General features: G+C 48.0%; 1 protein-coding gene across 1 annotated transcript in view; it reads left to right on the forward strand.

Annotated features, from left to right (window-relative positions):
* Positions 1 to 260: 260 nt before the first annotated feature.
* The window catches only part of LOC121166444 (nibrin-like), a 178,917-nt gene continuing 152,169 nt past the window's right edge, over positions 261 to 27,008 (forward strand). Inside the window, exons 1-4 of the mRNA XM_040995566.1 lie at positions 261 to 319; positions 2,249 to 2,379; positions 3,425 to 3,573; positions 4,373 to 4,491. Coding sequence (XP_040851500.1) covers positions 3,500 to 3,573; positions 4,373 to 4,491 — 193 coding nt within the window. The 5' untranslated portion in view covers positions 261 to 319; positions 2,249 to 2,379; positions 3,425 to 3,499. The remainder of the gene's footprint in view (positions 320 to 2,248; positions 2,380 to 3,424; positions 3,574 to 4,372; positions 4,492 to 27,008) is intronic.

The raw sequence follows: 27,008 nt of genomic DNA on the forward strand, positions 1-27,008 counted from the left end.
GACGTTTTCTTTTTGAAAGAGACACCAGAATTTTGCATCTCCGAGTTCACTGGCCTAGATGTGTCCAACACTGGGGCTGGTCAGGCCCAAGCCAGGAACCCCGGGATGCAAGGGCCTCAGTTGCTGTCTGTCAGAGTGCGCCTTGGCGGTGCTGGGCTGGACCCCCTGCACAAACCTGGGATGCTGGTGTCCCAGGGGAGCTGCAGCAAAAGCCAGGCTACTTCACCCCGCCCCTTTCCTGTGTGTCTGCACTTCTCTAGTGGAAGTTGCTAGTTGCCTGCCTGCTGTTTGTGGTCCTTATTGGCTGATAAAAGAAAGGGTAAGCCGGGAAAGCCATGATTGCCTGTGTGCTCAGGGTGTTCAATTGTGAGGCAGTGTTGACTGGCTATGTAAGGAGGATTAAAAAAAAAAAGATTTCTTAATTTCACTTGAATGAGAGCAGGAAAGACAGAGAAGTCCTCAATTCTCGGGATGGCCTCCATGGCCAGAGCTGGACCAGTGCATAGCTGGCAGCTAGAAGCTTGTCTCATTTGCCCTACAATGTGGATACACGGGTGCAGGAAACTTGGGTCATGCTCCACTGCTTTCCCAGCCAGAAGCAGGGAGCTGGATGGGAAGTGGAGCAGCTTGGGGTTGAACCAGTGCCCACATGCGATGCCAGCACTGCAAACTGAAAATTAATATGATCTGGCCCCTGAAGGACTTTTGTAAACACCAATACAGGCATTCCTATGAACTTGGACCAGTGCAAGGCCAGACCATAGAGATTTCAGTTTGTCTCGTGGCTCTCAGGGTTCCTGTGGATGTGTGGAAAGCAGACAGATCTGAGACAAATTGAGTTTGGCACAGCATACCTGAGGAAAGGCTTCATGAATCAAGGTGTGGCCCGAGCCAGTGGAGGTTGAGAGAGCAGTACCCAATGAGACCATCCAGGTCCTCTGAGGTCTTGGCCACACCTTCAGGTGGGTGGCACCAGCATTGCCCACCCATTTCTTAACTAATCAAGAGATCACCAATGGGGAACATCTGTAGGTTCCCCGCCCAACAAGGAGGGGTCAAGGAAGGCTTAAAATCCTAAGACCCTTCCTCAAACCTTTGGTGTCTCTCTCTCCCTCCTCTTTCGAGAGCACCCCACCTCCCGGCTTCTCTTCCGGAGGTGCTTCCCCTTCCTTCCTTCCCTGCTCCCTGGTCCCTTCGCAAATAAACTTTTCTGTTTGTAACAGATTCCCGGCTTTTTATTTCTATACTAAGCTGAGGAAAGAACCCACCGGGCATTTCTGGTAACACCCAACAGTCCAGCAGACGGTAGGAGGTGACTTCCAGAAACAGCGGGATTGGTTAGTTGCAGCTCACTGTTGGCCTGGTCTGAGTGTGCAGTGAGAAGGCATTTGCCCTCAGGACCTGGTCTGAGTAGGTGACAGGCTGAGACTTAGCCATCTGTTACAGGGATAGCACTGCTCAGGGCAGGCATTTGGCACTGTGTAGCAGGGCTAGCCTGGGAGTCCTGTTCAGCCTGTCTCCAGCTGTTGGCTAAAGTGCACCCTTGGCCACAGCTCAGAGTTGAATTACTGCCACCTGTGGACAGACCAAGTTTGAGTCCTGGGCTCAGATACCCTGGATATTTGGGCAGTGAGTCAGAACGTGTATCCCTGTCCCCCAAATAAGTAAAGTAAAAATTTACAAACAAAGAATAGGGGCTGGTGTGATGGCTCAACTGGCTAATCCTCTACTGTTAGCACTGGCATCCCATATGGGCACTGGTCCTTATCCCAGCAGCTCCACTGCCCATCCAGCGCCCTGCTTGTGGCCTGAAAAAGCAGTCCAGAACGACCCAAAGCCTTGGGACCCTGCACTCAATATGAGAGACCTGGAAGAAGCTCCTGTCTCCTGGTCTCAGATCGGCACAGCTCTGGTATTGTGGCCATTTGGGGAGTGAACTAATGGATGGAAGCTCCAGTCAAGTTCATATTGGGACTTTACTTGGGATTTCAGTAAATGTATACTTTGGGAAAGCAATTCCTTTCACTGTTGTTATTCCTTGAGAGAAATGGTATGCCCTTGCATTAATGTAGGTGATCTTTTGATATTCCTCAATAAGGGTTTAATAGAAAATGGGGGTTTAATTTATGTAAAACTGATTAACATTGAAATAGCAAACTAAAATATTTTCTTGGCATATCATGAATTTTATCCTATATAATGTACACATTTATGTATGTGTGTTTGTGTCTCATTTTATTCCTCTTAGAACCATACAGACTTTTGACTGGCACTGAGTACATCGTTGGAAGGAAAAACTGTGCTATTCTAATTGAAGATGATCAGTCAATCAGTCGAAATCATGCAGTGTTAACTGCTAATTTTGCTGTGACCAACTTGGTATGTTCCTGATTGTATTTTGCTAGCTTGCCGTGAGAGTTGAAATCAGTATATTGCCTTGATGTGAGAGAGAGAGCTGTTTGAGCATTTTATGCTTTTGTTTCAGTGACTTAGAAACTTGGAGAAAGTAGGTTGTATTTGTATTTGTTTACTTAACAACATTGACTGTTCCCTGGTGAGAGTTATTGGGCTTAGCTGTGATACATTCCTGATGCTCGCTCTTAAAGAGAGTATGTGACTGATGGACACAAAGTCTGGGTGTGTAAAGGGAGGCTCCACAGTGGGAATGACAGTTTTCCCAGGGAAGACAACTGTTGCTTCTGATCCACAGCTCTTTTGAATGGCTTGGAAGGTATTTGTTAGCTTTCACCAGAACCACGGGTGATGAGAGTGATAAAAATATGTGAATAAATACGTTCAAAATCATCGTGGTAGGAACAAGAAAGTGAAAGTAAGCAGTTAGTTTGAACAAATGTGACAAATGCACAAGTGATGGATTAGTTTACTGGCATTTAGGTTTTGTGTCTATTTGTGTTGTAGAAAAGCATTATTATAGAAGTTGCAATAGAAAAAATAAAATTATTACCAAAAATCAGAACCTCTAGGCTTTATGCCTTGTTTTTACTCGCCCAGTGTTTACCATGTGCTTTTGATAATGTAAACAAAACAAAACGAAAACGTAGGACTGAAGCTGTCATGTTATGCATGAAGCAAACTGCTGCCAATCATAAAATTCTCAAGTGTGTGAAATGGAAGGGTTGGGAAAGTCCCAACTGATTTACAGAAATAAAGAAAAATGTGTGTTCCAAGAGTTATAATTCTGAAATTCAGAGATTTTCTTGAAGGGAGATATTTATGTTAATTGCTAATTAGTCCTTTGAAGGCAGCCAGAACAGTAGCTGTCATTCCCTGTGGTGGCAGGATATCCAGCTGTTTATTATTTTACCCTTTTCAAAAGTTATCAAATGTCTCCTGTGAATCATCTCCCCCTGGATTGTATGTACTTGAGCTGTAAAAGACTTGTAATTACTTCTCTAATTTTCAGAGTCAAACTGATGAAATCCCTGTATTGACAATCAAAGATAATTCTAAATATGGTACCTTTGTTAATGAGGCAAAAATGCAAAATCACCTTCCCCAAACTTTGAAGACAGGGGATAGAGTCACCTTTGGAGTGTTTGAAAGTAAATTCAGGTATGGATTTGTTTATTTAATTTTTGTTGTTAAAGATTTACTTTTACATGAAAGGCAGATGAACAGAGAGAAGGAGAGACTGCCTTTACTAGTTCACTTCCAAGTTGCCACAACAGCCAGAGGTGGGCCAATCTGAAGCCAGGAACCAGGAGCCTCTTCTGAGTCTCCGACATGGCTTAGGAGTCCCACAACTTTGGGCTTTCCTTGACTGCCTTCTCAGGCCACAAGCAGGGAGCTGGATCCACATTTGGGAAGCTGGGGTATGAACTGTTGCCCATATGGAATCCTGGTGGAAGCTTAGTGTACCAAACCAGTGGCACTGGCCCCACACTTTTTAAATTAGATTAAAGTGGACAATTTTATCTCACAACAATTGAATTTTAAAGCAAAGATAAGGATTATAAGATGAAGTATAATTGACTTCCCGTTTAGTACAGTAGTGAACTCTGTGTGGTTGGTATATTTTGTGGATCACAGGTGGGGGGTGACAGGTGGGTAAAAGTTTGTGTTAGTCCCTGTGAGTTGTGATAGGAGCCTCGTTTGTTTGATGCTTCATAAGTTAAAATGTAATGTTGATGTTGGCCATGTCTTTTTCTTCTTTGGGAACACAAGATTTAGGAGGTAAGAATTTCCTAAGTTACAAATTTATAATGTGTCAAAATTAAATGAATAATATGTTGTAAGCTTAAAGTTGTAAAGTATTGTAAAGTTGTAAAGTCTTTGTAACTGTGATAACATAACTTTATTGTCATTCACAGGGTAGAGTATGAACCTTTGGTTGCCTGTTCTTCTTGCTTAGATGTGTCTGGGAAAACTGCTCTAAATCAAGCTGTATTGCAACTTGGAGGACTCACTGTGAACAGCTGGACAAAAGAATGTACTCACCTTGTCATGATGTCAGTGAAAGTCACCATGGAAGTAAGTTGAACTGTGTTCCCATATTACAACAAGTTCTGGGACCTTGAGTGAACTCACCACAGCACAGAGTTAGCACCATGTGTCTCTTCTGTCAGATTGTCTTCCTCCAGTCTCTGACATTGTCTCATGGTCTCATGCTCAGTTAAGCTGTAATCACACAAAGATTTCTTTGCTGTATCTTTAATGCCCTGAAATGTATGGATATGTACCTTCCAAAGATGCTGACTATTCATTAAAGCAGTGATGTATTTTGGTATATTTTCAGGTTTTGCATTTTCATCAGATTTGATATATCCAAAGGTAATTGAAGAATGGCGTTTAAGATGTGATTTGTTAAACAGGCTGACTGTGCAAAAGATATGTGGGATTGTTTTAGGCTGTGTTTGAAGATGCAAAAACCTTTTGTTATAATTAATTAAATATTAGTGTTATATTCTAATTTATATATAAATGGCTCTTATGTGTGTACATATATGTGTATGAAATAGCTGTCAAAGAGAAAGGCTTTTTGCCCAGATTGAACCTGAAGTTAAATTTGTACCATGGTGAAGTTACCCTGAACAAAGATAGTTTCCTCTTGGAAAATTTAGGACATTGATTTTTTTGCTGCTGCAGCAAGACTAACTTAAAAAATACTCATGTTGATAAACTCACAGGTAATAGATTCATAAAACATTTGTAAAACCAAAATTCATATGCATGAGGACCTGATATTTAAATGTTAGCTCAGCATAATCCCCCTGAAGATATTAAGTTACTTAAATGGAGTAGGTAATGATACATGGGTTTAGAAGGCCTGAAATAAGGTCAAAGATGCTTTGATTGTCTTGGGAGATTTTGCCAAGTCCTCAGAGCTGGACACTTCTAGTACCTGACATGCTAATGACCACCATTAGAGACACCACCATGGAGTGTGCAGCGTTTCTTCTTTGGTGTTTCTGATTGCTTTTTGCGAAAAATAAATAAAATAAAAATAAACCCTGGTCATTATATTATTTGTTGGTCCTCTTTCCCAAAGTATATTCAGGCTTATAGGTTTTCCCTTAGTTGTGTTTTGTTTTGTTTAGATTATTGAATGTTAGAACCAGAGGGAAACCTGAGGAGTGTTTAGTTCAGCTTTTATATTTTGAAGAGCAAATTGAAGCTTGGAGCAATTACGTGCTTTGCCTGGAATCGCATGTGTTGGGAGTTTTATTCAGTCCTGTGTTGATTGCATTTCACTACTTCCTGTTGGATTTGGATGATCTCATTCACATAGGAAGTTGGGATCTGGCAGATTCCAGTCTTTAGAGATACCCTCAATCTGGTCGCTCCTAACACCTGCATTATTGAAAACATATGTATAAACTGTATAGTTGGATTATTTCCTAGAATATGCCAGCTCTTTCTTATTTTAATTGCCCACAGTAGTATTTTCTAGTCCTTTCTGAGTTTGTGGATGTGTGTTACTTGAGGCTGATAGCTTGATTCACGTTAGTTCACAGTTTCGTTCTCTCTTTATGTGTGCATCAGCTTCCACTGAGCCTAACCAGTTGCTCCTTGATTTACTGTGTTGAAGAGGCTTTATTCTATACTCTTACTCCTTCTGAAAGCAGTAAGGCTCCACAGAAATTTCCATTTATCTCTTAATGTGTATTGGCTCTGCAGGATGGGTTAGATTTCTTCAGCCTGAACGTGTACTTGTAATGTTTTTCAAGTTGGAATGCATTTTTAAAGTCTTTGTGTTATTCTGCCTATCCCAAAGGACTACTGTGTCATTGGCTTCTGATAATTGAGTAGTTCTGGTTTGTGGTATAAAACTGAGCAAATATGAAATTCTGTTTTACAGATTGTGACTTCGTTTATCAAATTAAGCAAAGGAAAGAAAACAATTATTAGAAAGGCATGTTTGTAGTTTATAACATGAATGTTTTCTTTAGAAGAAGCTATCGTAATGACTATATATATATATCCACATATATTTTCTTTCTTTTAGACGATTTGTGCACTCATTTGTGGATGCCCCATTGTAAAGCCAGAGTATTTTACTGAATTCCTCCAAGCAGTTCAGTCCAAGAAACAGCCTCCACAAATAGAAAGGTATATTATGTGTTTCTAATTAACAACATATGACAGAAAAGATGAGCGCATTGACTTTCGGTTAACTCTCTGGAATTCTAGATGTGATAGTTGCTGTGTTCCACGTTTCTCTTGTGTGTGTGTATGTGTTCCATGTTAATGAAATTTTTTCAGTTAGTATGTAAAGAAAGAGTACCCCAAATTCTTAATTGGTTATTTCTTAGCTCTGTGAAACAGATGTTAACTGCTAATATATAACAAAAAACTGTTGAAGCATGGTAAATAGGTCAGCATTGCTCATGTGCCAGTGTCGGGGTCATGGGTGAGGTACCCTTGGTAGTGGGGCTGCAGCAACCCTCTTGGAGAACCACATATTTGGACCTAAATGTTGACAGCACTGGGCACTGCTTTTGTTACCTCATTTCAAAATGAGATCACTGACACAGTTTGGTAGCTCTAGATTAGTAATTCCATCTATAAAATCTGAGCACATGGCTTGCTCTCACCCTAATTGCTTGTTAAAAGAAATGTTGATTGTTGGTAATTGCAACAAAAGGTGGATGATACGTGCCAGATTTGTGAGCCACTAGACTTGGAGATCTGGCCTAGACTTGGAGTTTCTGGCCTTTTTTGTCTTTGAGGTGGCATCTGAGGACCTCAGCTGGTTTGTAGGAGCAGGCCAACTCATTCTAGTGCACCTGGACATGCTCCTCTCCTTTGCACTGGATTCAGGGCAGGCAGCACAGCATGCACTGTGTGTTTCAGCGCTAGGACAAACAGTCCACTCTGTGCTCCCTGAGATTGGGGATCCTGCCTTGTCTGGGACCAACCAGTCCTGAAAGCCTGGGGTTCTTGGTGACACCAAAGGCTGTTGGTTGGATCACCCCACATTTCCTGCCATGGGTGCGACTGCCTGTAACCTGTTAGACCCCTAACCTGCTGCCCAAAAGCCATCAGTGCCGCCAGATTGTACGATTACAAGCTTACATTGATTCTATAGAATGACTGGCTATTTCAAATGGCCTTAAGTTTAGGAGTGTTAAGCAAGTTAAGAATTTCCAAAGTATTTTTATCAGCATGTTGTAGTGTTACTAATATTTTTATTTTATAAGGATTTATTTATTCTTATTGGAAAGACAGATCAGGTTTATGACGAGAAAGAGAGACAGACAAAGATCTTCCATCCGCTGGTTCACTTCCCAAATGGCTGCAACAGCCAAAACTGAGCTGATCTGAAACCAGGAGCCAGGAGCTTCTTCTGGGTCTCCCAGATGGGTACTGGATGCAAAGGTTTTGGGCCTTCCTCTGCTGATTTCCCAGGCCAAAAGCATGGAGCTGGATGGGAAGTGGAACGGCTGGAACACAAATCAGCACCCATGTGGGATGCCAGTGCTTACAAGACAAAGATTTAACCTCTGAGCCATTGCGCCGGGCCCACTCATTTTATTGTTAGAGCAGTAACAAAGTGGTTCATGTTCATAAGCATGTCTTATTGCATACATATGTATGAGCTATGTTTTTATAAGACTGACAGGTATAGATTTGTTAATATCAGCATCACCTGAAACACATGGTTATGTGTTATGCTACATCACGATGGGTATGAAGTACTGGGTAACAGTGGTAGTTTGTGATTTTTGTCCTTCTACTTCCAAAAATTTATTTATTTTATTGGAAGGCAGATTTATAGAGAGTAGGGCAGAGAGAAAGATTTTTCATTCCACTGGTTCAATGTCCAAGTGGCCGCAATGGCCAGAGTTGAGTCGTTCTGAAGCCAGGAGCCAGAATCTTCTTCCAAGTCTCCAATGTGGGTGCAGATCCCAAGATGTTGGGCAATCCTCCAAGGCTTGTGCAGGCCACAGGCAGGGAGCTGGATGGGATGTGGAGCAGCCAGGACACAAAACTGGCAGTCAAATGGGATCCCAGGGCATGCACCACAAGGATTTAGCCATATGGGATCCCAGTGCTTTCAAGGCAAGGATTTAACCACTGAGCCATTGTGCCGGGCCTCCACATCCTCTTTTGATGTCACCTTCAGCCTCATACACATCCTTTGAGGTCCTGAGTGTGGACATGGTCACCAGGGGAAATGCAGAAGTAGGCAGGTGACAGAACCTTGGAGAGCCACTGTCAGCAGGGTTCTGTGGACGTTGTCTGAGATGCTGAGTCTCCTTTGTAGCTTGCTCTTTGCTTTTCTGCTGGCCCCATCCACGTGGCCTTTCATTTTCTGCCCTGGTGGCCCAATGTGGTGCTGACCTCCTCCAGAGTGGCCAGAAGAGTATCAGGGTAAAGCATACACACAGAGACGGCACAACAGCCTAGAATCACTGCCCATGTTACCTTGTGGATATTTGAAGATCTGGCCAAAGACTATCCAGTGCTGGTGACCTTGAAGGGAAAAGAGAGAAAGGAGGGAGGGAGAAAAGTAAAGAAGGAAGACAGGCAGGCAGGCAGTAGTAGGTTCTTTTTTTAAATATTTATTTTTATCTGGGGCCAGGTGTGGTTGTCTAACAGCTAAAGTACTCACCTTGAACACACCGGGATCCCATATAGGTGCCAATTCTAATCCTGGCAGCCCTGGTTCTTATCCAGCTCCTTGCTTATGGCCTGGGAAAGTAGTGGAGGATGGCCCAAAGTCTTAGAATCCTGCACCCACTTGGGAGACCTGGAGGAAGTTCCTGGCTCCAAGCTTTGGATCGGCTTAGCTTCGGCTGGTGCAGTCTCTGGGGTGTGAATTATCAGATGGAAGATCTTCCTCTCTGTTTCTCCTCCTCTCTGTATATCTGACTTTGCAATAAAGATAAAATAAATCTTTACATCATGCATATGGCCTAGGTGGGGGGCAGACCAGGCTGAACCCATTCACATCAACTGCTGGCGAATCTGAGCACCAGCATAGAGTGTGGGTCAGGCCAGTTTCAGTCACAACACATACTAGTGCACATTGAGGAATGCCAACGTGAGGTGAGCCGTACCAGATATGGTTGCAGTACCCAAACAGCACACGTGAGAACCGGGGAGTCGGGGGGGATAGAGGAGGTAAAGCTGACAGGGGAATGTTGGCTCCCCTGCTGGACAACCACTCCTACTGGAGAGCATGAGTTGGAATGTGGGCAGACCAGACTAGGCAGGGCTACAACACCTGTGGGCCTCATGTGAGCTAGACTTGGGGAAGGGCCAGGTTTGGCTAACTGTTCCGACTGGTGCAAACAAAAATTAGAGTGGGTGAGGGTTAGTTGGGCTTTGCCACATCATCAGATGGCAGAGGCTGGCACTGGAGGCCAATTCTGTTAAGTTAAGTGCCAGAACCACCTGGAGAGTGCACAATCCGGAAGTTGGCTTGGCCTAGTAGGGAGTTAGTGGGCACCTCCCTTGTGGGTAACCACTCCCACTGGAGAGCATGAAAACCAGGGCAGGGACAGGGGTGGCTAGACAGAAAGGCATCTGCAAGTGTGTGTGGGGGCTGGATAGTAGGTTGGTTGAGTTGAATTAGGCTTCAATGCCCATTGACAAGTACCAGATCTAAATGGGATGTGGGACAGACTGAACAAGCCTGCGGTACATACTGGCATGCATGGGAACCAGGGTAGGGAGCAGGCCTGGTGGGGGTTATGGGGAGTTGCCCCAACCATGCTGCAACTTCCCCTGGATTGTGTGAGAACCGAGTATGAAGTGGGTAGGATCGAGCTGGGCTACAACACCCATGGTTCAAGTAAATGACAGGGCTGGAAACAGAACTGACCCAGCAATTGCAGCGAGCAGCATGTGCATAAGCTGATTGGGGCGACAGACTGTGCCAGATCCTGTTCTTTCAAATTCACACAAAATCAGGTTTGGGATCACTCAGATGAAGTTTCTTTGGAGATCCCTCCAACTGCACGGCTGATCTCAGAACCCCAACCATGAAAAGACTGTGCCAGCCAGTGGACTCTGAATAGGTTTCATAGTGATTGGAATGGTGAGACTGGCAGCAATTCAGACCTGTTGAACTATCAGAACTGCAAGTGGAGCAACCAGGATTTGAACCAGTGCCTGTATAGGGTGCTAGCACTGCAGGTATAGGACTGGCTAGCTATGCCACTGAGCCTGTCCATTGTGATTTTTTTATTACATAAACACCTTTATTTCTGAAACAGATGATCACTACTCTTGCGTGTAATGAACAGAAAATTTTTACCCATGACAAAGTCATATTCAGTGCCACTGTGTATCCTTTTTTCTTTTTCTTCTTTTGTTTTTTTAAAGATTTATTTTATTTTTATTAGAAAGGCAGATATACAGAGAGGAGAGACAGAGAGGAAGATCTTCCGGCCGATGATTAACTCCCCTAGTTAGCGCAACGGCCGATGCTATGCTGATCTGAAGCCAGGAGCCTCTTCCTGGTCTCCCACGCGGGTGCAGGGTCCCAAAGCTTTGGGCCATCCTTGACTGCTTTCCCGGGCCACAGGCAGGGAGCTGGATGGGAAGCGGAGCTGCCGGGATTAGAACCAGCACCCCGGGCCCGGCGCGGTGGCACAAGTGGTTAAGGTCCTCACCTAGCACGCCCGGGATCCCATATGGGCGCCGGTTCTAATCCCGGCAGCCCCGCTTCCCTTCCAGCTCCCTGCCCGTGGCCTGGGAAAGCAGTCGAGGACGGCCCAAAGCTTTGGGACCCTGCACCCACGTGGGAGACCCAGAAGAGGCTCCTGGCTTCGGATCGGCATAGTATCGGCCGTTGCACTCACTTGGGGAGTTAATCATCGGACGGAAGATCTTCCTCTCTGTCTCTCCTCTCTGTATATCCGCCTTTCCAATGAAAAAAATAATAAAAATAAATCTTTAAAAAAGAAAAAAAAATCCTAAATAACAAGTAATTTTATTTCTCCTTTTCCATCCCTTATATGACTCCATTTAAGAACGATGATGAGCTTCAGAAGATGGTGATGAACTTCAAGAAAAGTGAATTTAGATCATTGGTGGTTAGCTCCACTTCCAGAAATATGTTGGATGTAAATATTGATGATGGTCAACTGAAGGTTTTCAAGAAATTCAAAAAGGTTGGTATTTCTTTAACTATATCACAAGAGGGCAGTGTTTGAAATACTATTAGGATGAAGTGGTAATGAGAGCAGTTTATGTGCAAAACTGATACAATTTCTCCTACCTAAAAGCTGAGCATAAACAGTAATGAAGGCTGTAGGCATTCTATTATTACATGCCTTTATAAAACCAAATAGAAACCCAGTCATGTATCCCTTAACAACACTGAGATAGATTCTGAGAAGACAGTTTCATCATTGTGCGATACCATGGTGTAGATCATACCACCTGACTACGTATCTAACTGATATTAAAATTGTGTAGAAGCACTGTCATAAAAGTCAGTCTACCTTTTGTTTCTTGATCCAGACCTAACACTAACAGGTGGTCTTTGCCCTCTGCATTTGATCAGAGGACAGTAATTATTTCAGTGTCTGCCGTAACTGACATAGTGTAGCTCTTTGTCTGTGATGTGAGCGTGTACTGTTGTCATTTCTCAGGTTGATTTGTACCTGCTATGATGCTATCTAGAGGGGTCTGAACTCCGTCCAACAGGAGCAATCTCTTCTGCTTAGACGAGATCCCTCTCATATGACACCTTTTTAGTGGTGCACTTGCTCTTTCCCAACTCACAGCTGTGGCTTGTGAATAGAAACTCAGAAGGGACGAGATTTTATTATTGATTAAGTTACCAGGGAAAAATGTGTTTGATATTGGCATATTAGTAGCTATAAAACAGTGTAAGTAGTCCAAGTACCTAGAAAGCAGTTTGAATATATAAAAATCATTAAAAATACTTATAGCTTAAAATTTACTTTTAAACTATATAAGGCATTCATACCAAAATTTATATAGGACAAGTAGTTTTCTGGATTGCCTGTAAATAAAAGGAATTTGAGTGTTATCCAAATCAATAATATGGTGGTTGTTGTGCTTTGAAAAATGCGTTTGCATACAGAATTTTATTTTTTAATGCAAACTATTCATGTGTAAATAGTTAAAATGTTATTTAGAGTATAAATCTATTCCATTTGCAATAGCTATTTCCTAAAAAAAAATTGTTCACTTTGAGTGTTTGAATTGCTAATAATCAGATAAATCCCTTTTTAAATTTTAAAACCTGCAATTTTAATATCTCAGCATCTTCTCTGTACATATATCCTAGTGACATGTCTGAAATGAGGTATAGTACTTGCTCAAAAAGATAAAACTCCAAACCAAATGTGCTTATTACCTCATTCCTTTCTCATTGTCATTTATGGCATGTAGTATGGTATGCGTGATTTTTATAGTCTTTGGCTTTTAGATGTGATCACCATAGTTTGTTAGTTAAATGTTGAAAACCATATGACTTTTACTGCTTTCAGGTCACATTTCCCAGAGCAGGAAAACTGCCACACATTATTGGAGGATCACATCTAATACTTCATAATGTTTGAAAGAATATAGAATTAGAAGAGTGGCTAAGGAGGAGATGGAGGCTACTTACAAGTGAAGCCCACAAACTGCTTTAAACTACAGATGCAAGTTTTAAGATTGAGCTCCTAAAGGCAACCACTGAAAACCAGAAACAAGGATAACTGGCCTGAGATGATCAAGAAACGTGAGATCTGAAGCCTTGAGATTAATTAATCTGTACTTTCTGGATCACTTCTTTTAGAAAATTCTACTTTATTGGTATTAGTTTACAAAATGGTACATAAGCAAGTGGGTTAGTTAACATTCTGATCTAAACAGAGGAAAAAGTTTTCAGCCACAAAAAAGCATGGGCGTATAGGTTATTACAAATCTATCAGTGATAAATTTGATAGATGGCCTGCTGTTTCTAAAGCAGGAACTGTGTGTGATTAAACATACCTGATCATTTATCATAGGGAATTTTCTTGAGTAGTGCCCGTATTGGAAACCATTAAAATATGGTGTTCCGGGCCCGGCGCGGTGGCACAAGTGGTTAAGTCCTCGCCTTGCACGCCCGGGATCCCATGTGGGCGCCGGTTCTAATCCCGGCAGCCCCGCTTCCCTTCCAGCTCCCTGCCTGTGGCCCGGGAAAGCAGTCGAGGACGGCCCAAAGCTTTGGGACCCTGCACCCGCGTGGGAGACCCGGAAGAGGCTCCTGGCTTCAGATCGGCATAGTATCGGCCGTTGCGCTCACTTGGGGAGTGAATCATCGGACGGAAGATCTTCCTCTCTGTCTCTCCTCTCTGTATATCCGCCTTTCCAATAAAAAATAATAAAAATAAATCTTTAAAAAAAAAATATGGTGTGCCTACCAACAAGTGCACGATAGCTGCAGATCAGTGGGTGTTTCTGTGCTCACAAGCACCATCCAAGTTAAGAACAAAACATTCCTAACCCCTGGAGTCCAGTTTTTATTTAATCTGTTCTCTTCTGAACGTCCAATTTGGCATCAGTTAGACTTTCTCACCTTTTTCTCCCATGCATCAGACCACTTTTCTACATGTTTTCTCTCTTTATGTCACTGAACTTTATTTTTGGCGATATCTTTGGATCATCTCCCCATTTACAGCTTCTTTCTTCAGTTCTGGTTGGTATGTCCTCAGTCCATTGAGTTCTAATTCAGCCTAGTGTATTGTTGGATCACTGGGAGTCTGTTGCATTCTTCTGTAAATTTTCTTGTTTCCTGCTGATTCTTTTAAGTTCCTCTTTCCTTTGCCTGTGAGATCAGTACCTGGTATTTCTTGATCCTTGATCTGTTTTGCCCTTTTTTCCAGAGTATCTATTTTGTATGCTCTGATTGTGATCACTTTCCTTGGAATGTTATCTGTGTGTTTTCTTTGGATTGTAGGTTCAGTTTATTTCTTTCAGAAAAAATAAAGTTTGCATCTATATGCCAGTCTTGCTCACCAATACGTGACCACTTTACAGTCTCTTGTGATACTTGTTTTTGGAGCACTCAGTATGTATTTGGAGTCAGAAGCCTAAAGTCAAATTTTTATTTCCTTCTTTTATCAGGTGCCAGAGTCGAGACACGCACAATGCTGTGGTCTGTCCTGTGTTTTGTAGTTTAAGTTTCTTTCTCCCTTTAGTGCTGAGTTCATCCTCCCCTTGGGTTTTCTTCGGTGTCCCTGCCAACATCACAGAAAGTGTGTCGTTTGTTGTCTCTCTGCTGTAAACACAGAGGGAATTGTTTGTGCCTCTGTCCAGCTCCCCTGCTCTATCTTTTGATAGTCCAATTTTTCCACTTTCTGGATGACTTGCATGTTTAAAGTATCCCTACTTAAGTTTGAAATTAAGCAGCAAATAGAGTATATCTCAGGGTTGATCTTTCTCCACTATTTTTTCCTGGGATTGGGGCCAGGCCCCCCAGCACAGGGCATCTCCCCATGGCCTTTTGGCCCCTGCAACCGATGTGTACAAGGGGACCCATACAGTCCCTGGAAGATACCAATTATGCAAAACCTGTGTAGAGAATTCAGAACTTTTTTGCACCAAAGCAAGCTTGTTTTATTCAATTTTCCACAAATTTTTTTTTGGAAATGCTTTATTTCAGTACTTTTCTGCTACATCACATTTACAAGTTGTGTTGTTTATGTGGGTATGCATTATGCATGGCTGTATTCCACACATGCTAGGTTACACTTTTGAAGTGCTCTTGTTTTAGTCTGTTTTTCCGTTGCTATACTGAAATATTTGAGGCTGTGTACACTATAACGAAAACGGGTGAGGTTTTTTGTTTGCTTCTTTAGATTTTAGTTTTTAGAAGGTAGAGTTAGAGAAAGGAAGAGGGTCACAATGGCCAGGGCTGAGTCAGGCTGAAGCTGAGAGCCAGGAGCTTCAGCCAGGTGTCTCCTGTGGGTGCAGGGGCCCAAGTCCTTGGGCCACCTTGGGCTGTTCTCCTGGGCACTTTAGGGAGCTGAGATGGATATGGGGAAGCCAGCAGTGGAGCTGGCACCCATATGGGCTTCAAGAATAGGCAGCATCAACTTAACCTGCTTTGGGACAGTGTCAAACTCAGAAAAGAAATACATTCAATTCACAATTCTGGAGGCTCAAGGGCCTGCTGCAGACATCAACCTGACTCTGGGGAGGGTCTCCTGGCAGGTGGCATCACAGCCCCAGCATTTACCTACAGAGAAGGAAGCTGGGAGAGAGATGGGGAGGGAACAGCAGCAACCTCCCAAGAGCAACCAGCCTTGAGAGATGCCTCCATTATCACCACACTGAAGACCAAGTGTCCTGCCTGTGGCTCCCACAAGCACCAGGCCACAGGCAGGCATCACACACCTGTGTTTAACAGCCATTGCTCAGAGGTGGACACGTATGTCCTTTGGAGTCCCAGGAGGTTGGGGTGGCCACCGAGAATGGGCAAGCTCTGACCTGCACTCTGCCCCTGGAGCCCACCCAGTCTCCTTTTGTGTCACATTCAGAGGAGGTGAGGCAGGACTTTCATGGCCTCTTCCAGCTCTCTCCAAGCTGAGGACCCTGCCTGGGAGATGAGCCCTGAACAGGGATTCTGCCTGTGACCTGTGGCAATGGCACCCAGAAGTGGCCAGTGCTTTGCCACACTTCAGAAGACAACTTTGGCATCTGCAGGGAGGAGCGGCCCCAAGAGAGCAAGAACCTGCAGGCTTGGCCCTGCCCCCGTAACACTCCTGTCCCACCCAGCCACCCCCGACCCTAGAAGCAGGCAGCAGCTGAAGGCAAGGGTGCTGCGCATTGGTTCAGGATTCAGAGGGTGCTCCTGGCTCAGGGTTTCTCAGGGTGTGGGGGTCACGGTGCCTGTGCTATGGTCCTTGGGGTACTGGCAGCTGAGCGCAGAACAAGCACTCCTGATGTATGCACCCAAATGCCCGGCCTGACGCAGCCACCACAGACCCCAGCCTCAACTACTAGGCGACCACGAGCTGAGACCTGCTCACTTCAGTCTGGGAAAGCCCATTGCCTGCCCCTTTCCAACAGCTTTATTCCTTCAAGCACTGGGCTCCTCAGAGAATGTTCGATTTCAGCCGGGGTGTCCCTGAGGACTGGTCCCGCTGTGTGGAGGAGACATCCCAGAAGCCTGGGGTTACCTGTCCTGGAGACTGCATCCAGGCACCCTCTGGGAACCTGGACATGGATGTGGAGAGGCCATGCCTTGCTCCTCATCCATCTGCTTCTCTTGGGCTTGGGTCCTGAGAGCTATTGCCAGGTGCCTCAGGCCCTTGGGTTTGGGCATTGGAGCACATGGAGAATGGGGTCCAGTGAGGGCTTGGGGGTTAGGGCGGAGAAGTGAAGGGCCTGGTATCCGTTTCTGCCGAGAATCCCTTGCTCAGCCCCACTGTTAGACTTTGGATGAGTGAGTCTCAGGCACCTGACCCAGGATTCCTGCTTGCAAGCCACTGTGCTGCATCTCTAGGCACTGCACCAGGCTCTCAGCTGTGTTGTCAGTGCAGGAGAGGGCAGGGCAGAGAAAGGCATCCACTAGAACTCCTCCCCTATAGAATCATCCTGGCAGGCTGTTGTGGTGTGCTGTAGCTGGTGAAGCACCACCTGGGAGGCTGACATTCCATAGGGGCTCCAGTTCCAGGCCCAGTTAATTCATTTCCAGTCTAGCTCCCTGCTAATGTGCCTGGGAAGGCAGAGGAAGATGGCTCAAGGCCTCGGACCCCTGAACCCATGACAGAAACCTGGAAGAAGCTTCTGGCTCCTGGCTCTGGGCTGGCCTGTTCCCACACTTGCAGCCATTTGGAGAGTGAGCCAGTGGATGGAAGCTCTGTCTCTCCTTCGTGCTCTCACTGTAACTCTGTCTTTCGAATGAATAAACACATTCTTGTCAAAAGTACAATGGTGTTGAACTTCCTCTGTCCCTCACTTATGCTACACATACAAGGACGTGCATCAATTTCAAAAGTTTTGGAAAAGGTTTGGAAAACATTTTAATCTGCTTTTTCTAAAAGTTTAAGAAGGAGAAGCCTCTACATCTACATGGAACCATTTGAACGTGGGGTACAAAGCAGGGGCTGGAGGGGAAGAAGAGAGTCTCTTAGAAGCCCTACTTTAAAGGAGGGGCACCCCTCCCCCTCTATCCACCCATGATCCCAGAGAGTACAGATTTGGTGCCCAAGTGCCAGGTTGCTGGCTGTACTGGACCCTGATTCTTGGACATCTTTCCCCACCGCCCTTCCTGCCGCCCTGGAGACAAGGGCACTGTCACTTCACCCGACCACAGAGCCCAGGACAGCATCCCAGGCACAGACACAAACAACCTGCACCTCTTGTGCCACTGTCACTGAAGACTGCACACTGTGGTTGGCAGCACATGTCCTACTGGGCAGTTCCTTGCCTCCTGGGGCTGCATCTCCCTGGGACAGGATTTTGTTCTGAGGCCCCACAGCCTGCCCTGCACTGGGGCAGTCCCAGTGCAGGAGAAGGACAGGAGGCCACCTTCCATGAAGCTGGAGAGAAGGGGAGATGGCTGGGTGAGGACATGAGGCTGTCACAGACAGTGGGGAAGCAAACTGGTGAATCGAGGGCATAGGGGTGGCCCATAGCAAAAAAAAGGGGGGAGCGGGTGAGTGAGGTAAGTGTCCAAAGTCATTCAAGATGTGGTGGAGACCAAGCACTGTGCGAGGAATCAGCTGGGCGTGAGCACTTGTAGGACCATCTTATTCAGGCATCAGAACACGCAGGCAGTGGTGTGGAATGGGGTCGCTGCAGCAGATGTCCGGAGCGAAGCCAAGTGCCAGCTCATGGCAGCTGTGTCCTGAAGAGGCCTCCTCACTTCACGTATCTCCTCCGGCTGTCAGCGTAGTCATCTGAAAGGGAGAGACTGTACTGAGTGCACAAGAAGATATCAGAGAGGTTGTGAGCACAAAGTGGGGCCGTACCAGGGCCATGGCCAAGGCATCCAACCCCCACCAGGGTAGTCCCTGTTGAGGAGATCACGCCCGCCATGTGCACGCATGTGCAAGACTAATGCTGTCCATGAAGCTGGTGGACAGGAGACAGCTGGGAGAGGACATAGTGGCTGTCACAGACAGTAGGACAGCAGACCTGACTCAGAGGGCACAGTGGCTAAACAGAAGGGGTGCAGGTATCTAGGATAAGGGGACACAATTGGGACCTAGAGGGGTTCAAGTCATGACGTGGCATCATGGGCACACTAAACACAGTGGGAGAAATCAGCCAGTGCTGAGAATTTATGTGGTATCTTGTTCAGGCATCAGAACACGTCAGCATGCGCCGGCATGAAATGGGGTCACTGCAGCTGTCCAGAGCGAAGCCAGGTGCTGCTGGCCAGGGCCAGCTCACAGCAGCCATGTCCTGAAGAGGCCTCCTCGATTCACGTATCTTGTCTGGCTGTCAACGTAGTTGTCTGAAAGGGAGAGAGACAACACTGAGTGCACAAGAAGGTATCAGAGCGGTTGTGAACACAAAGCCGGGGCTGCACCAGGGCCACAGGCAAGGCCCCCAGTGCCCACTAGGGCAGTCCCTGTGGAGGAGAACATGCCCACCAAGTGCCCACATGTGCAGGACTGATGCCTGTGTGAGCAGCTCCCCAATGAGGAGCCCAGGATCTCACCCTCAGGGAAGCAACACTGAGACAAGAACCCCCAGACCTGCAGTGTCTGCGGCCAACTCTTCATGCCTGTCTGGACAGAAGGACATCTCTACTCAGAGGGAGCACTAATGCCCACCCACTCACCCACAGGAGCTCTCAAACCCAGGCAAAGTCCCTGGAGACAGGAAATGACTGACAGCATGAGGTCAGCAAGAGGGAATGTGGGCCCCGAGAACAGACAAGGAAAACAAAACCCACTCACTGATGACAAGCCAACTGAAGTCAATCCGGAGAGAAAGGACAGTGTCTTTAGCAAAGGGATTTGGGAAAATAGGACCTAACTGTACAGAAGTATGCAAGAAGATCCCTACTAGACACCTCATTCGAATCAAAAAGCAACTCTAAACTGCTCAAGGATCTTAAATTCCCTCAAATGACTAAATGGAAATATTTCAAGACATGAACATAGACAAACACTTACGGGGTAAGACTCTGAAGCACAGGCAAGTGAAGCAAACGGGGATTCCATCAGGCTAAGAAGTTTCTACACGGCAAAGGAAATTATCAGCAGTCAAGAGCTGCATCAGAGTGGAGCCACTGGGACTCAAACCGGTGCCTCCATGGGGTGTAATGTGCTGAAGCACACTGCCGGCTCCCTTAAAGAAAATGGCCTACACTCATCCACAGAACATATCTACTAAGCACAGAGGGACTGAAGGGCAAAAGACAAAAAGGAAGCAAAAAAATAAAAACACAGAGACAACTGAATAGAAATTAATTTGCAAAAGAGAAAAGTGAAATCCAACAATGGCACTAATATACTGTTTGTGAAGGCATGAACAAGTCCAAGAGAAAGGCAGTGATTACACTTCTTTTGTAACACAATCATATGCTGTAAAGCAGCTAGAATCCAACATTTGACACAGCAGGTCAAGTCGCCACTTGCAGTGCTGTCACCCTGTAAGTGCACTGGTTCCTGTCCTGACTGCTCCACTTCTGTGCCAGCGCCACACTAACAGCCTGGGAAAAGCCAAGTGCTTGGGCCCTTTGCACCCACGGGGGAGATCCACATGGAACTTCTGCCTCCTGGCTTTATCCTGGCTCTGTCCTCACCATTGTGGTCATGTGAAAAGGAAATCAGCAGATGGAAGATTCAGGCTCACCCTCCACTCTCTAACTGACCTTCAAAGAAAGAAAGAAATGAATCCATATTTCTCCTTTAAAAGCAAATGTGCTAACATTTTAAGAAATGGGAATAAGCAGAGTCATCACACAAAGTATCCATAGCAAACAAAATGGCCCCAAATGTGTCCTGAGATGTTAAGAGATTGGAAGTCATAAAATGTGGATTTGAGAACTCAGCAGAATAAATTGACAATCAAAACCTCCAGAAAATTGGAAATCCCTAGTGTATGACAATTAAATGGTGTCTTTGTAAGCAGAGCAGAGAAAAATCATGAGAGAGGCCAGAAGATAGGCTGGAGTGAGGATAATGCAGCCTAGGCCAGCTACAGGGATGAGCTCACAGCACTGCCCACTGAGCTCCCTGCTGGTGCACCTGGGAAAGCCTGGGAAGACAGTCCAGGACCCTGAGGGTCCCCCTGACACCCACATGGGAGACCAAGGAGAGCTCCTGGTCCCTGGCTGGAGCCTGGTCCAGCCCAGGACACTGTGGCCACTGTGGCCACTGTGCAGAGTGAGCTAGCAGGTGAAAGATCTGAGTTTCTGTCTTGTTAACTCTGCCTTTCAAATGAATCAATCCTTCTTCACAAGTGACATTATCTGGAAAACCATTGGAGCATCAGCTGACCTTTGATCTCAGGACACTGTGCCTTTTCTGTGACCCCAACGAGCCTGTTCCTCCAGCACTTTCTGCCTCCCTTGCAGAGCGACACCACACCTGAGCAAAGCTCAGGCTCCTCTGTGCCTGCATCTGCCACACCTAGAGCCCAAACAAGAGGCAGACCCCCAGCCCATGGCTGTGAGTCCTTCTGGAACTCTCAGGTGATCATTACACTGTGGAGTGATCCATTTCTCAAGCTGCATGTCCCTGTGCACATGTGTGCTGGGTCAAAGGAAGCCAAAGCTGCCATGCATGGGTCAGAGAAGCAGGAAGAGGCATCCTGTGGGCTCAGGCTTGGAGAGGCTACCCAGGAAACCTGTCCCTCTGCTACCACTTGGGGCCCAGCCCTGCTGCCTCAAGCAACCAAGTGGTACCATGAAGCCCCTTGTGGGAGCTGACTATCTTTGGGGCCAGGCTGCTGGCTGGGAGTAGGGGGTATTCTCGGCTCCCCCTCAAATGCAGACTCAGGATGACCTTACACAACCCTCATCCCAGACACTAGCTGGTGTCTCATGGCACAGTAAGGAGCCCTGGGCCCCAGGAAAGGACACCCAGGTCCTTATGGCCTGGCCCAACAAGGCAGGCTTCCAGGCGGAGCCCCAGAGTGGCCACCCCCAATGGACAGAGGCAAGAAGAGCAGGCCAGAGCCCTCTTCCTTCTGACCCCTGCACAAGGAGGAGGGCAGGTGCCTGACAGGGAATGGGAAAGGGCCAGGGGGCAGGGGCATGCCGGACAGGGACCATGATTACCACTCAGGACTGTGTTGATTCAGTAACTCACAACATGCCGTTCATCGTCTACTTCCTTGGCAGTGACTCTGCATCCAAGGTCGGGTGCCTCGGGCAGGATGAGTAGCTTTCGTCTCTTGCAGGGCAGCGGCAGCGGCAGAGGGACCTTCCGCTTCTGGGGTCTGGATGGATCCCGCTCCAGTGCAGGAGGTTTCAGGAATTCAGTCTTCCCCACAGCAGTGCTTGCAGCCTTCTCCTGTGGGATGTGGCTGTGGAGCATCCTGGCTGCCTGGGCGCTGACCAACTGGCCTTCCTCACAGGACTTGGCATGTGGTGCACCACCAGCTTGACCTGAAGCTTTCTGAGGGCTGATGGTGCGTTTCATACAGGAGGGGACCCTGTCCACCCAACCTGCATCAGGGGTCTTGGCCTGTGGAGTCTGGAGAGGTTTGCTCTCAGACTTCTCTTGTGGGATGTCCCTGTGGGCCACTCTGGTGGCAGGGGTGACCCCCTGAGGGCGTTCCCTGGGGGTCTTGCCCTGTGATTCATTGACTGGAGCTTGGGCCCTGATTGCTCTGATCACCCAGGGCACCTTGGTGGAGCTGTGGGAGCTGGTGCTGGGGTTGCACTTGGTGAAAGTCACCCTGAGGGGGAACTCGGGTTCCCTGCTCTGTCTTTCAGGATTTGTTGTTCTTCTCAGAGGCCCAGGCCTGGGCACAAAGGAAGCCAGGACCCCATTGACACGAAGGCGCCTAAAGGCAGAACGGGCACTGCCACTGTCCTGGGTGTGGTAATCCTGTGTATCTTGTCCATCTTGTGATTCATTGTCTGGAGCTTGGGCCCTGATTGCTCTGATCACCCAGGGCACCTTGGTGGAGCTGTGGGAGCTGGTGTTGGGGTTGCACTTGGTGAAAGTCACCCTGAGGGGGAACTCAGGTTCCCTGCCCTGTCTTTCAGGATTTGTTGTTCTTCTCAAAGGCCCAGGCCTGGGCACAAAGGAAGCCAGGACCCCATTGGCACGAAGGCGCCTAAAGGCAGAACGGGCATTGCCACTGTCCTGGGTGTGGTAATCCTGTGTATCTTGTCCATCTTGTGATTCATTGTCTGGAGCTTGGGCCCTGATTGCTCTGATCACCCAGGGCACCTTGGTGGAGCTGTGGGAGCTGGTGCTGGGGTTGCACTTGGTGAAAGTCACCCTGAGGGGGAACTTGGGTTCCCTGCTCTGTCTCTCAGGATTTGTTGTTCTTCTCAGAGGCCCAGGCCTGGGCACAAAGGAAGCCAGGACCCCATTGACACGAAGGCGCCTAAAGGCAGAACGGGCACTGCCACTGTCCTGGGTGTGGTAATCCTGTGTATCCTGTCCATCTTGGACTGTGGGGTTGCCCCCAGGCTTTGGTGCTGCCTCATTGCTGTCTGTATGGAAGTTCTCCTCAGAGGTGCCGCCTATTGCTGCCCTCTGGTGACCCGAAGCTAGGCGGCGGGCCAGTGGAACCCATAAGGAATGCAGCACCTTCCCCAGAGTCTGTTGCAGACCTTGCTGCAGCATCTGTGGCAGTTGTGCGAGGAGTGCCAGGTGACCATTGTCACCAGCCATCTTGGGCAGCTTGAGGCCCAAGGACCGAGGGGCACAGACGTGAAGCAATCTGGAAGCAGGGTATGCAAACAGTTGATGTTCCTTGCGGGACTTGGCCTGTGGCACCTGGGTGGGTGACCATGAACCCTGCTGTGTGATGTACCTACATTCCAATGAGGAAAGGAACCTGTCCTCCCAGCCTAGCTCAGGGCTCTTTGCTTTTCTTAGGCCATATCCGGGGATCTTGGTGTATGCTGTTTGGAGACGTTGGCCCGCAGCCTTTCCTTGTGGGATGTACCACTGGAGAATCCTGGGGGTTGGGATACCCCATTGAGGGTATTCCTTAGTTGTCTTGGCCTGTGATGCCCTGACCAGAGCTTGGGTCTTGATTGCTGAGAGCCTCCAAGGCCCCTTGGTGGAGCTGTAGGAGCTGGTGCTGGCGTTGGACTTGGTGCACGTCACCCTGAAGGGGAACTCAGGTTCCCTCCTCTGTCTCTCAGGTTTTGGGGTTCTTCTCAGAGGCCCAGACCCGGGCACAAAGGAAGCCAGGACCTCTTTGGCATGCAGGCGCCTAAAGCCTGACAAGGTGCTGCCACTGGGGATATCACTGTGTGGTGCCCTGGAGGCTTGGGCACCAACCAGCCAGCCTGTCTCATGGGTTTTGGCATCTGGCTCCTGGGTGGGTTTGGCAGCAGCTTTCTCCTGTGTGGTGTCCCTATGTTCTGTGGAGTCAGGTACTCTCTCTTGTGTGGCTTCCATGGAAACCTTTGCTCCCTGAGAGACTTCCTTGGGGATGTTTGCAAGTGACTCCCAGGCATATTTGCCTGCAGCCTTCCTCCTGCGGATGTCCCTGTGCGGCCCCTCAGAGGTGGTGGAGCCAACTAGCAGGCCTTCCCCGGGGGTCTCAGCCTGTGACGCCCGGGTGGGTGTGCCAGCAGCCTTCTGCACACTGTTGCTGTGTACTGCAGAGCTGGAGATTCTGTCATGCCAGCCTTCCACAGGGGTCGTTGTTTCATGAGGGCTTTCGTTAGAGGTCTGTGCAAGTGGTGTTGAGACAGAAACACCAGCAGTTTTATTCTCCTCCTGGGGCACCAAAGAGGCTGCAGCACCAGTGAGCAGGAATTGCTCAGGAGGGTTATCAAGTGGTGCAGAGATCAATTGGCCCACAGACTTTTCATGTGGGATGTTGCCGTGTGTAATGGAGGGAGGGGAGCTGGACTGTGTGCCAGCACTGGGGAACAAGACATGTGTCTTGGCAGGTTCGAAAGCATCGTTTGTCGTGACCTGGATATTGCACTGTGGTGTATTGGAGGCTGGAGTTGCAGACTGTGGGGCTTCCTCAGGGATGTGGACAAACGGTGCCCAGGACCAGTCATCCACAATTGTGTCCTGCGGCACGCGGCTTTTTTCCGCAGAGACTGTGGAACTGGCCTTGGAGAGTTTCTGGAATTCCTGTCCGTGAGGTGCATGGGCGAGATCACCCACCACTGCCTTGTCAAGCTGAATGCTGCTGTTTAGCACACTGGTGGCTGGGGTCCCAGCCTGTGGGCCTACGTCAGGTGTCATGGCCTGTGGCACTACGCCAGGAGCTCCCTCAGCCTTCTCCTGTGGGATGTTGCTCTTATCTGAAGAGGCGTTGCCGCTTTCATCCTGGCCTTGTGCGGTGGTCACTGCTTCTTTGGGACCTCCCTCTGAGATGTCAGCAAACGGTGCCAAGGACCCATCGTCCACAATTGTGTCCTGCGGCACGTGGCTTTTTTCATCAGAGACCGTGACACTGGCCTCTGAGACTTTGCCGGTTTTCTTGTTCTGGGGTCCACAGGTGAGTTTACCAGTTGCCTGCTTCTTAGACTGAGTGTTCTTGTTCTTGTGCAGGGCAGTGGAGGCTGTGGTGCCAGGCTGCAGTTTCTCCTGGGGATGCTCGGCCTGTGGTGCCAGGCCAGAGGCACTTGTAGTCTCAGCATGGGCAATAGAGCTGTGCCCGGGGCATGTGGGGAGCCTTGCTGGCAGGCCTTCCAGGGTGTTGCTTTCTGCCTGCGAGCCTGCCTCAGGAGTCTTCATGAGAGGTGCCGAGGCAGAGATGCCCACACTGCTCCTGTTCCTGTTGGTGTCTCTGTGCCACTTCCTGTACGCAGGGGCACTGGTCCTCGGGTGTTTCTCGGGTGATTTGGCAATAGACAGCTTGGCGAGTTTGTCCACCATCTGCTGGTACACAGTGTTGCTGAGCTTGCTGGATTTGGGGACTCCAACCTGTGTGGCTGAGTTGTGCACGTGTTGTGCCGAGGAAGGTGAGCCCATGACCTTCCTCTTGGGCATGGCCCAATATGGGCCTTGAGAAGTGGGAGATTTGTCTTGGCCTCCCTCAGACAGTTCTGCATGTTGTGTCATACATGCATATTCAGCCGCAGCCTTTCTCTTCTGCCTCCCTTCCCTGTGGAATACCTTGGAGTCTGTGACACCAGCTTGCAGGTGTTTGCCGGGTGTCTTGGCCTGTGGCTCCAGAGCTCGAGTTGCCACAGACTTTCCCTGCAGGATTTTGCTCTCTTGTGGAGAGGTGTAAGCCCTTTCTTCCTGGCCTTGCAGGGAGGTCTTTCTTTCCTGCAGGCCTTGGTCTAGGGTGTCGAGAAACGGTGCCAAGGACCTATCATCCGCAACTGTCTTCTGTGGTGCGTGGTTGTTTTCCACGGAGACCGTGGAACTGGCCTTGGAGAGTTTCTGGAATTCCTGTCCGTGAGGTGCATGGGTGAAATCGCCCACCACTGCCTTGTCAAGCTGAATGCTGCTGTTTAGCACACTGGTGGCTGGGGTCCCAGCCTGTGGGCCTACGTCAGGTGTCATGGCCTGTGGCACTACGCCAGGAGCTCCCTCAGCCTTCTCCTGTGGGATGTTGCTCTTATCTGAAGAGGCGTTGCCGCTTTCAGCCTGGCCTTGTGCGGTGGTCACTGCTTCTTCGGGACCTCCCTCTGAGATGTCAGCAAACGGTGCCAAGGAGCCGTCGTCCACAAATGTGTCCTGTGGCACGTAGCTTTTTTCATCAGAGACCGTGACACTGGCCTCTGAGACTTTGCCGGTTTTCTTGTTCTGGGGTCCACAGGTGAGTTTACCAGTTGCCTGCTTCTTAGACTGAGTGTTCTTGTTCTTGTGCAGGGCAGTGGAGGCTGTGGTGCCAGGCTGCAGTTTCTCCTGGGGATGCTCGGCCTGTGGTGCCAGGCCAGAGGCACTTGTAGTCTCAGCATGGGCAATAGAGCTGTGCCCGGGGCATGTGGGGAGCCTTGCTGGCAGGCCTTCCAGGGTGTTGCTTTCTGCCTGCGAGCCTTCCTCAGGAGTCTTCTTGAGAGGTGCCGAGGCAGAGATGCCCACACTGTTCCTGTTGGTGTCTCTGTGCCACTTCCTGGACACAGGGGCACTGGTCCTCGTGTGTTTCTCGGGTGATTTGGCAATAGACAGCTTGGCGAGTTTGTCCACCATCTGCTGGTACACAGTGTTGCTGAGCTTGCTGGATTTGGGGACTCCGACCTGTGTGGCTGAGTTGTGCACGTGTTGTGCCGAGGAAGGTGAGCCCATGACCTTCCTCTTGGGCATGGCCCAATATGGGCCTTGAGAAGTGGGAGATTTGTCTTGGCCTCCCTCAGACAGTTCTGCATGTTGTGCCATACATGCATATTCAGCCACAGCCTTTCTCTTCAGCCTGCCTTCCCTGTGTAATGATCTAGAGTCTGAAACTCCAGCCTGCAGGTTTTTGCTTGGTGTTTTGGCCTGTGGAATCATAAAAGGAGTTGCCACAGACTTCCCCTG

The sequence above is a fragment of the Ochotona curzoniae genome, unplaced genomic scaffold, assembly GCF_017591425.1.
Source record: "Ochotona curzoniae isolate NIBS_2020 unplaced genomic scaffold, NIBS_Ocur_1.0 patch14, whole genome shotgun sequence".
Classification (NCBI taxonomy): domain Eukaryota; kingdom Metazoa; phylum Chordata; class Mammalia; order Lagomorpha; family Ochotonidae; genus Ochotona; species Ochotona curzoniae.